The 12,206-nt window shown below is 42.9% G+C and overlaps 1 protein-coding gene across 1 annotated transcript in view; it reads left to right on the top strand.

Moving 5' to 3' along the window:
- The window catches only part of NCKAP1L (NCK associated protein 1 like), a 1,588,380-nt gene that overhangs the window by 374,700 nt on the left and 1,201,474 nt on the right, over positions 1-12,206 (top strand). The window contains exon 14 of the mRNA XM_078688681.1: positions 4,955-5,036. Coding sequence (XP_078544807.1) covers positions 4,955-5,036 — 82 coding nt within the window. The remainder of the gene's footprint in view (positions 1-4,954; positions 5,037-12,206) is intronic.

The following is a 12,206-nucleotide window of genomic DNA, read 5'->3' as shown; positions in this document are numbered from 1 at the left end:
TACAAAACGTTTCAGAATCTTTCCGAATTGGGACAATTTAATTTCTAAATCTGCACAACAATATAATTGTTTTTCCTCAGAAAAGTTTTTATCCAGAAAATTATTTATTCTGTAGTCTACTCATGAAAGACAGCATATACAAATAAAATAAACTCAACATCTAACAGTAAGTCAGTCCAAATATTTAAATTAGTAGTAAAAAATTAAAGGATGAAATAGTGACCTAATAAAAACAACATCTTATCATTTTGTTTGACAGTGGCACGTAAAGGTTGACCCGCTGTTGCACGTACTAAAGGATAAGATAACTTCTGTAAGTGTAAAACAGCCGCTCCGCTCCTCACCTTGTTTAGCCAAGATTCCTGAGCAGGAGAACAAAGACGAGATATGTCATAGAGTTAAAAAAGGTACAAAAAAACATAAAGTGCGTTAACGTTTGTAAGGAACTCTGGGGCATATTACTAACAACTAGCGATAATTATCGCTATGTTGGCTTAGCGGCAATATTTTTATCGCCGAGCTGCGGCGATTTTTATCGCTTAGGAACCTTGCTGTTATCAAGGTTTATCTCCTAAGCGATACAAATCGCCCGAAATGCATTAATATCTCTGAAAAGTCAGCGATATTCATGCATTACCGAGCTAATGCTCTTAGCCATGTTATCCACCTACCATTGGATAACATGGCTAAGAACTGCTCAGGGGCAGGTGTTAGCTTTTGGAGATAATCGCGCTTAGAGCGAATATCTCCATACGTTGGTAATAGGAGATAGCGATGTTAGCGACTGTTTCCAGTCGCTAACATCTTGGCACGCCCACTTTGCATGTCATTCGTGATAAATTTCACTGACATGCAAAGCGGGGCCCAAGATGGTCGCTATCTCCTACTAGCTGTCGCTAACTAGTGTTAGCGACAGCTAGGTAATAGGGAGATAATTTTACCTCCGCTTTCTTGGCTTTTAAAGCCAAAAAAGCGGAGATAAACCCCCTTGATAATATGCCCCTCTGATCACAGGGACAAAAAATGTTATTGACGTGGAGGTCATACATTCATCTGGAAAGGAGAGTAAATGATGTAAAGTTCCCAGCAGGTTCACAGATATCGTTTCCATGTGTTTTTAACTAAAGATAAATAGGATTACATTGTAGTAGTGTTCCTTAAATAATAAAAGGCCTTACTGTAGGTTTTAGGAGCTCAGTGGACCCTCTGTGAACGTGTTAATAGGAAAAAAACGTTTTAGGCCATAACCTGTCCTTTCTAATGATATTTTCAAGTTTACTGAAAAAATCTGGTCTACCTAGCTCATTGCATAAGGATTTAACATAGCTAAGCCAAGGTATTTTAAGTGATTATATATTCTTAAGGAGTCTGACAATTTATTTATTGAGCTTGGTTGCCGATTTATCCCAAATTGACAATCATAATAGTATAGAAGATAGCATGATGACATCCTCCAGCTATGACAAACCCAGTTCTTCATGACACGAATAATGAGGTCAACAATAGGGACGGTAAAGCTAAGAGCTGGTGACACAACCTACTTTCTACTATTTGAAGGTAAACAGAATCATCATACCCTAAATCTCAGTACCATAATAAACTATTGATAAACATTTACTTTTATGAATGTCAGGCATATGCTTCAGAGACTTTAATCCAGCCAGGTTGTAAAATCAAAAATAGCACTCTGGGACTGGACAAAGGGATATAAGATTTTCTGCTAGCAGACAATAAATGTAACCAGAGGCCAGACGTGTCAAAAAAGGATGACCAGATTTAAAGAAGCTTGCAATTCAACAATGACCCTGTTTTGAACTCTCAGCGTTCTAGAGTTAGTAGATTTGGGTCCTAGTGCCATAGTATATGATTTTGAAAAATTAGCATTAGAGCGTAATCATCCATAATAATCGGTATTGGTGTACCCCCTGGAATATTGAGGTAGGAATCTCGGTTGCACCAATTGTCATGGACACAATATCGAAGGACAAAATAGCGAAAGGTAACTATAGATTTTCAGTACATAACTCCACAAATATGTACCTTGACGATATATGTATATCTTCAAGGTGCATAAATGTGGAGTTAAGAATTGTAATTCGAGGGACATATTATCAAGACAGGCGATAATGGGCTTGATAATATGCTCTATGGAATTCCAATTGAAGCCCATGTTAGATGTCCTTCACATCTTACATGGGCTTCAATTGTAATTCCATAGAGCATATTATCAAGCCCATTATCGCCGTTTTAGCTGCAGTTTTCTGCCGCTAAAGCGGTGATAATTTTATCGCCTGTCTTGATAATATGCCCCTAGGTTCCTCTACATGACCTTACCTTTCGATATTTAGTCCCTCGATATTCTGTCAATTATATTTCTATGATGTTTCATAGTACAATCATCGTCATTAGCATAAAGAAAGACCGTGATGGGTCTTTGGCATGTCATGCACAACATCACATGGGACTTGTTTAGGTGAAGAAACCTCATGAAGCATTTTAGAAGTTTCTCAACAATAGTCAAAATCATTCAAGGATTAACAACTTAATTGGTTAAGAACAGTGTTCCGTATACACTGTTGAAGAATTATTACATCTGTGATTTCAGAATAGTGGTACTTCAATGAAACAGCTGGGCCAAGAATGATTACATTTTTACATGTATTATCTTCATACACGTGTTTCTCAAGATGTGACAGGGGGAATCAATAGTGAAGACAATGCAGTGTTCAAAAAGTGGCTCAACAGACAACTATTATTACAAACCATAGACACTGTGTGTTTCCAATGGTTGTATATATGTACAGTTCAAACGAAAGGGAAAGGGGCTCAAAATATTTGGCCACACATGCATTTCCTTACTGATGTCAACCGATTAGGAATACTTTCGACGTTTCGACCCCAACCTATTTCTAGGGGTTCCCTCAGGAAGTCGTCATCCAACTATCAGGACCAATTGTGGTCCTGTAGCATGTACTCAATACTTGGATTAGTAATGGAGCAGCACATAAGTCCAATCAATCGAACCGGCATGCTCTATATTGCCAATCTGACGGGTGCTGAGAGCTTGAAGTGTAGTTCTCTGAAAAAGGCACAAACATATTTCATGGGTCAGCAGGTACATTTTATCCCAAGCATCCTCCCTAGTAGTGATTTTTCTATTTTTACAGAGGGTTTTCTGATGTAGCTCGACAGTGTGCAACCACTTCACAATCCCAGAGAGATATATTTAGAGCTCCATCTATATTATAATTGGCTAGTGAAAAAGAAGAGTAAAACTATTTGTAATGTTTGCAAGGCTGTTTAGAACCGATTACCAGTGATGAGTTGATGGTTAAGAAAATATTGATACAGGAATAATGTATGAAATCAGAAGAAAACAATGTAAAACACACTTGAGATATGTTAACATCAAATCATTAAGGGTAGCAATAGGATCAACAAGGTTCCACCTTAGTCTTAGACCATTATCCTTGATGTCTAAGTCTCACAGGATAAAGGTAAGTGGTGTGACATATCACATCAACAGGCAGGGTAAATGTTAGGGTCAGGATTGTGATCACTATGTCCACTGGTAATAGTAACAATATAGAAATGTATCAGCAAAATTTACACCCATTGCCAATTGTCATTAAAGCCTGAATGTTCAGTTAACCAGTGGGCATATAAAGGTAAGAGATGAATTCGTAATATTAAAAATGTGTGCCTATTCGTTATGAACATTTCTGCACTTAAAAGAGAATATTAATCATTGTAAAACTATGGGGCATATTACCAAGCAATAGCGATAATTATCGCTATTGCTTGGTTAGAGACAAAAAGTTACCGCAGAGCTGCGGCGATTTTTATCGCAGATAAACCTTGGTATTACCAAGGTTTATCGCAAATGCGATAAAAAACGGCCGCAGTGCATGAATATCGCTGAAAAGTCAGCGATATTCATGCATTACCGAGCTAATGCTCTTAGCCATGTTACCCACCTCCCATTGGATAACATGGCTAAGAACTGCTCAGGGCAGGTGTTAGCTTTTGGAGATGTTCGCGCTTAGCGCGAATATCTCCAAAAGTTGGTAATAGGAGATAGCAATGTTAGCGACTGTTTCCAGTCGCTAACATCTTGGCACGCCCACTTTGCATGTCATTAGTGATAAATATCACTGACATGCAAAGTGGGGCCCAAGATGGTCGCTATCTCCTACTAGCTGTCGCTAACTGGTGTTAGCGACAGCTAGGTAATAGGGAGTTAATTTTATCTCCGCTTTCTTGGCTTTTAAAGCCAAAAAAGCGGAGATAAACCCCCTTGGTAATATGCCCCTATGTTATTTTAGTATGTAGCACATGTGTTAAATAACACATGCGTTTTTTAACTAGTCATCAGAGCATTTGTTAAAGTCATGCGCTATTTACCCCTGAATAAAGCCTTAATTGCCTTAGTCAAAATCAAGGCCTTTGTGGTTTGATAAAGTGGAGAAAGTTGAAAGAGACAAGGAAAGCAGTGAGTGAAGTGACCTGGAAAGATGATGATTAAGCTTGTGCTGTGGCTAAGCCACAGTGATAAATCAGCGAGCTTCTGCAGCTAAAGGAAGCCAACAGGTGTAAGTGGGAAATGGAGAACACGAGAGGTGATTTTCCTTTTAAAAGAAATTCAGTTGCTATATTGAGTCAGACTGAAAGCACTGTGAGAGATATTTCTCCCAGTCTACTCACTTTTGGGCTTAGGGTAAAGGTCATCCATGGCTGGCGAACCACAGAATGGAGGGCGTTTGCTGACCGCTCTGCCGAGTAATTGATTTTCAGTTTTCTTCTAACGAATCCCATACATCCTTTGCACATTCCTTAGTGTACATGAAGTAGATATTTTATGATGTCAAAAGCAATCAGGATCATTATGTCTTATGTAAGGGTTTTCTTTTTTCATCGACATTGCCACATGTTAACCAAACTTCTCCTCTTTCAGAATATGACAGTCTGTCCTGAAGAAGAGTCTGTCATCATGTCTTCATTTGTGAGCACGCTATCATCGCTCAACCTTAAACAAGGTAATTTATGAATGTACTTAAATTAGCCGTCATATGGTATTGGGTATTGGGTTTTATTAGGAGGTGGCTTCACATTGCTTTTCATAATACTTCCCATCCACTAATAGGCATGATTGGTTTAGACAGATATCCACCAGGATTATGAGGCAAGATTAGCAAATTTTGTTGCACAAAAATAGACATTTTTCAGCACAAAAAAGGAAATTATGCAGTATTATTCCATCACTATAATTTAGATGCAATCATTTCTTTTCAGCCTGAAATCAGTGGAAACTATTCTAGCTGAGTATTTCACTTTGAAATAGGCATGTTTAAAGTGTCTGAGAGTTGTTTTTTGCTATATTCTCTTTTGTGGTAACATTCTGGATCATAGGTTGCTAATCATTCTGTTTTCTGTGGCATTGTGCTGACTTGGGGCTAGTGGTTACAAGCCCCAGAGCCATCTGCTGTAGGACACTGCATTTTGAAATGTAACCAGACTGGTTGAAGAAAATCGTAATTGCTTATTAAAACAGTCTTTGACAAAGCAAGTAGGTTTGCCTCTTGTATAAAACATGCATGACGAGGTACACAACAAACAGGTAACAATGCACAGATAGATCATAACTCATGCACGAGACCAACACCATCCATTTTAAACAAGCCCAGCTAACATAAAAGCTAACAGCCAATCAGATGACACACTTTTTTTGCTGTCTACCGGAGACCTTCCTTTTGCAGCCAAAAAGATAAATATTGAGATAATGACGCTCCTCATTTGATTTCACGATTATTGGTCACTACCCTGAATGTTGAAAGACACACAGTAAGATCTATCAAGGTCTGTCAGCGGGTACTAATACACAGGGCTACTGGAATTATGCGATTGTCTAGCCACTGCAATTTTCTCCTAGTTAGGGATTTGCCGCATTTGCCACACAATTCATTATCTGCCGCATAATGTGCTGATGATTCTAGCTCAAACGGTTCAAAAGTTACTAAACTGTGACAAGGTGTTGCAGTGCAGTGGAAGGCCATTTGCAAAGCTGGAGTGGCCTCCTTTTGGTTGCTTATTGCTATATTTGGATGTTAAACTGGTACTAATGAGGTGCAACCAATGCCCACTGCATGTTACTGAGTTTAAAAGTGGTGAGTTAATCAAGTAATACTGTTACAAAATGGGCTGCATTATGCAAAATAATTTTCCTTTTCTTGCTTGAAAATTTACTCAACCCTGCTGCATAATTCCAGTGGCCCTGCATATACATTTCAAGAAAGAGTGATAAGACTGATTATCCCTTAGACACTTCTCAGTTTAGTGAACTGATACAAATCAGCATTGCCTCCTCCTGGTAATTTACCAATCACATGATATGATCCCAAGGGATAAAAAGAATAGTCAATTCCATTATTTTGCTCAGAATTCTGGTTTAATACATACAACTACTATGGCAGAACACAGCGTGCAATATACATCTTTAAATCATGAAAGACTGCTGCTTTGCCAAGCTGAACTGAAAACAATGTTTTCATCACACCTAGGATTGATGACTGTACTTTCTGTTTCTACCACGCTTGCAGTTGGTTAATGTAGTCTTTTTTTCTTTTACTTAAGTCCGACTCTCCATCCCAGAGGGATGTTTCTGAGGCTTGCTATCTGCTCCATTAAGCTGTTTCCGCTTTACTCCGCTCTCAATTGCAGTCACTTTCTCCTTGGAGGGCTGCCACATTGTCACATGTGAGAGTACAGCCGATTCCTATCATGCTGCCTCTATTGTCCATTCTCTAAATGACCCCGTCTACTCTGCAGGGTCATCCTTCTCCGTCTCTGAGTGCCCATGGGACAGCTGACATGCAGTCTGATTCTTTTCATGTCCCTTTCACAACTGTTCTTAGCCTGCAATATTTCAATAGCTTTGAGATTGCCTCCACAAAGAAGCCACACATCTGCAGACAGTATGGACTATGCTGAAGGCCTCTCTCTCAAATCGATGGCTGTACCCAAATAAACAACAATAGGCCTATAGGTCTGTGAGCAGAAGCACCACTTTACATAGTTTGCCAGTAAAGCACTACTTATGTTTTTTCGTCTTTCTTTTAACAGCATTGTTATCCCCTTTGTTCTGTTAGGGGCACCCCGCTGAGCGTGCAAGCGCTGTACGTGATGTCCAGCAGGGCCCATTGACATGATCCCTATAGCGGCAGGAGGAGGCAGGCAGTCAGGCAGCCATTATGGCTGTAAAGAACGAGTTACTTACCTTCGGTAACGATGTATCTGGTAGAGATACAGTCTAGCCGCAGATTCCGTAACCTAGAATATCCCCAGGCATCAGACTGGATCCGGAGAATCTTCAGCAGTACCTATGCATGCCAGGGGACGGCGCCGCATGGCTCCGGCCTGACGTCGTCGTGACGTAATTGGAGCCTTATAAGTCCCTCTCGGCACGCTGATGTCAATTTTCTACTGTGAAGGTTTTCCCCACCACAACTCGGAGCCACTACCAAAACCGTGAGAGTGTGGGAACAGTGTGCTAAAAAAGACCAAAATCTTTGAAACAACAATGACAAGAAATCATAGAATGATGTTAAACATCACCATGTATATCAATGAAAGTGTACTTTATACTGTAAGGGACTGAAGGGAGTAGAGCAGGGCACTCGCCCCTAGAAACAGTGTCGCAGAATCGAAGAGTCATACCTTCCTATGAGGCAAAGCAGAATTGAGATGAATGACATGGCAAATGATAGGCAGCCTGCAATCACAAAATGTACCTGTAACGGGCAACAGAACTGGAACAACATGACTCATGGTAATTGACCACAGTTCTGCAACAACAGAGAATGTACAATCTTACACCCCATAAATGACCTATTGACTGTAGCACAGTCAAATAGACCCTAAAGCAAGTGACCGCAACACAGTCAAGGAAACACCAAGTAATGGTTAAAAAATAGAAGAGGGTGGAAGGGAGGGTATGAGAACAGGATCAGACCCCACACTGGAAGAACCAGGGTGGAGGAAAATGGTAGGACATTGAACCCACCACCCAATGATGAGAATGGGTGGAGAAACAACAGCTAAAACATCATGAGACATCCTACCCTGGAGGGAGGTGAAGCATACCATCCCGCAAGAAGACAAAGGCCTCCTGTAAGGAGGCAAGTTGGTAGAACCCACCCTGACAAAAGCCCTCGCAGAGCGGGAGGATGGGTGGGCGTTAAGGAATCTGCGTCTAGACTGTGTCTCTACCAGATAACTATTTAATCTGATAGAGACATCTAGCTGCAGATTTATACCCCATTGGAGGAGGGTCTGCGACTGAAAACCACCAAGCTCCAAAGAGAAATCCATTGTCAATAGCATTGACCAAATCATGGTAGGAACAGCAATGCCAGCATGGCCCACACCAGATCCATTAAGCTCTGTAAGGGAGTATTAACAAGGGGAAGCAAAGGCACCACAGTCCATCAGCGAATGGTACGAGACCTCTCTTGTCCAGACAGGGACAAAAGGGAAGCCCATAAGCAGAATGGCCAATGCAGAATGGACATAAATCCTCAAACTTCTGCAAGAAGAAGGAAAACCGAGCACAAGTCCCATGGATCCGTAAGAGACAAGGTCCCAGTAAGAAACAAAACAGTATGACAGAGACAGGGCATATAAACAGAGCATGCACAACAGTGGATCTCAAAAATGACATGTGGAGGGACAGATGTCACCATGCAGAGATATACAGAACCATGACTACCAGAAGATACGTGTATGAGGATGACAGGGTTGCACATAAGAAGACAATGTGGACCTTGAGAACTACACCACACATATGCAAAATCCCAATGAAATGCAGCATCAACCGGACATATGTGCTGGCAGAAAAAGCGAGCGCACCACCAGGTAGTGATCCGGCCAGCCATACCCGGAGGTACAACGGTCAATAGATACTAGCCAGGTCGGGCACACACAAAAGGCTCACTCCCAGGAGGGAGAAAAAGAGAGAGAGAGAGAGAGACAGAGAGAGAGAGAGGGAGAGAGAGACGGGATCTGGGACAAAAAACCCAGATACTACAGCAAGGAAAACCTAGCATGCCTGCCTTCACGCTGTGTGGATATCTCGTGACACATACACATATAGACATATACGCATATATGAAAATATCCTTATGAAAAGACAAGGGAAACTCGAACAGCATGCTCTACATAATTTAGGAGGCCGCACCATTGGTACCAACGGCACCAATACGAACCAAAACAGGATATAATACGTCAAGACAATTGAAAGGCAGCATCCCTAGCCCCGTCGGGGAAGGAACTCAGGCCTCCCATGTGACAGGCACAGATATTGACCACCACACTAACTATGAAAAGAGTTAGTAATACAAATACATAGAAATCAAAAAATGTATACATAGAATATATATATATATATATATATATGTATATATATATATATATATATACAGAGACTGCAGAAATAGCAATGAGTATGCCAAAGAATACTCCCAATGAGAACATCAGCTGGGGCCAGGAACAGGAGTATCTGAGCCCCCACATGGCAAAGAGCAGAGGGACTAGAGCCCCTGCCTGGGAAGTGCATAGGGAGAAAGGGGCAACATGCAGCAGTGACATGTCTGGCATGTACTCTACTGCCCATAAGCGAAAACCAGACAGGGTCTGAGCCGCGAAAGAAGACCTACGGCACGTCCCAACACCGGAGAATGAAGAGTAGATAATACCACAAGAAGAGAATGCAGCCAAGACAGTGACGCAAGGCGTACCGCAGGCACCCCGTGACTGTGAACATACCCAGTACTCACATATCGTGTCCGTATAGAATATGGAAAGAAATTGCCCCGGAGCGTAACAGGACATCATGCCAATAAGGGACACTTGCTTATGTCTAAGACAGCTAACAAAGGCAAAAAGAGCACAGCAAAAAGGTAAAGAACAAACCGGGGTGAGCCAGGTGTGGCAGAAAAACAAAAATATTCTGGAGCAGTCTGCCTCCATAGAGGTCGACGAGTGCTATTGACCAACCATAGACCACAACTCATAAGCTCCAGGTGAGAGCCACGCCACTCTTGCAGGTCTCACCAGAGGGGACACCCTACAACAGTAGGAAGAGCGATGAAGAAAGAAGCATACAGTATGAACTATATGACAATCCCCCATACGGACAGAAAAACCATCCTAAGAAGACTCCGCGGGAGCCTTCGAAGCTTCCTGTGCAAGAAAAAGCGGCTATACAACAGCCAGCGAATACCCCTCATAGGGTATGTCCTATCCCCATAAAAATCCAGGGACACCTCTTGAGACTAGCTTGTAGGCAGAGGACTCAGAAAGAAATGCAGAAACAGCTGGCTAGCTGTACCAAATAAGGACAAAAGCGGTTGATTAGCCATACAGTCTGTCCGGGCAATAAAGTCTTGAACCCATAGATGGATACCGGAATAAAACAGTGACAATACTGCAACCAAAGAAAAATTCTGCAACAAGGACTAAAAACCACATGATTTATGAAACACCAGACATGAGACGTTAGACTGCTGAGTCAGCATGACTGTCAAAAAGGGAAAACCCATCAAAGGGCAAATCCCAAAGATGCTCCCGAACATTTGCAGGAAAACTGGCATAGCCAGTCATGGCGGCGCAGAGCAACTGACCTGGCCATAGCCCAACCCACAGAGTCAGTGATGTCCATGGCTGACCAAATGGAAAACTGAGAAGCAGCTGATCCAGATTAGCCTGAGAGCCCTCCGGAAAAGATGGAAGGAGACGCTAGTCCGAGTCCCAAAGGACAAAAGTAGCCAGTGCAACCACGGACGATGTGTTCAAAGACAGAAGGGCCGAGCTGGTGGATGCAAAGACATGGTGGACACACGCCTCCAACTAGCGAGACTCCAGAGTGGGAGGAAGTACCAGAGGAGGGGAGGAAGGTAGCGAGACAGAGGCTGCTTGGACTACCAGCCCTTGAGCCCTAGCATGGAGGGACAAACAGACAGGGTCATCTGGAGCCGGGCAATAATAATCTGCAGTAGCACGACCCACAAGGTCTCCCAATGAGGGTCACGCCCAAGTCCCAAGGAGAATGTCATATAATGACCCGCCAAAAGGTAACAAGGGCTCCGCCGCCACATCGCCCTGGTAGAGTAGATCCAACAAGGGATCAGAAGGCGGAGAGATTGAGGGAGGCTGCATCTGTAAGATATCCGCAGCTTTGCGAACATGCTCTCGCAAATGTTGCAATAGCCTCCCTGGCCATTCTAAGTGGCAACAATAAGCCATCTGCAGGGGACAGTTGTAGGCTAACCCGTCCACTAAATGGCAGAGGCTCTGCAGCCCAAGGACGACCAAAAGCCTGTCAGTGCCGCATGGGTACCTGTTCCGAGGAGCATCGAAACAACCCTGGGGGTGGTTAAACCTTAGGGGCCTCATCCTCCTCTGCCAATAGAGGAATAGCAGGGGACGGTACCGGCGTCGACAGATGTCGAGACAGTGTCCCATCAACGTCAACTTCCACCAAAGAGGACTCATCCACCCGGCATCGGACCGGCGTACACTCAACTTCCACCAAGAAGGGAAAGTGTGGTGGGAAACAGCATCGACTCAGAGTCGAGCTCCGTGCTGCATCCGCATCCGGCGCCATCGCAGGGAGCCTCAAAGTGTTGTTCGTTGGCTTCACAGGAGGGCCGGATGTCTGACTGGGATGCCCCTCCGTGCTGTGTCCCAACATTGCAGCGACACCGGAACCGGAGTCTATAACAAGATTCTGTTTCTGTGTTTTTTCTTCCTGCTCGTTGTAAATCTTAGGAGGTGTGAGTTGACGCATTTCGGCCTAATGATTGGTGGCCACTTCAGGACTAAGCGGAAAAAATGTCACCCAAGCATTTTATGTTGTGTAACCATAAGGGCGTCAGGGCTCTGTAGATGAGACTGTATTAAAGATTTGCCGTCAGTGCTCTTGAGGGGAAGCTGTGTACTCCTTAAATGCAATCAGTAGCCTCCCTTCTTTGAAGATTACTGTCCGCATAGAAAATATCAATGAGGGTGATGCATGGCCAAGCCAACTACTCCAACTGCCTTAATGGAAATAGCTTTCTAATTCCAGTGGCGCTAAATCAAACACAATCGATCATGGGAATGGGTTGCTGGCGATCCACAAAGGGTTGTATGGCCAAGCTCATTACTCCATT

This window comes from Lissotriton helveticus, chromosome 1_1 (genome assembly GCF_964261635.1).
Source record: "Lissotriton helveticus chromosome 1_1, aLisHel1.1, whole genome shotgun sequence".
Taxonomy (NCBI): Eukaryota; Metazoa; Chordata; class Amphibia; order Caudata; family Salamandridae; genus Lissotriton; species Lissotriton helveticus.
This window is presented reverse-complemented; position numbering and strand designations above follow the sequence as displayed.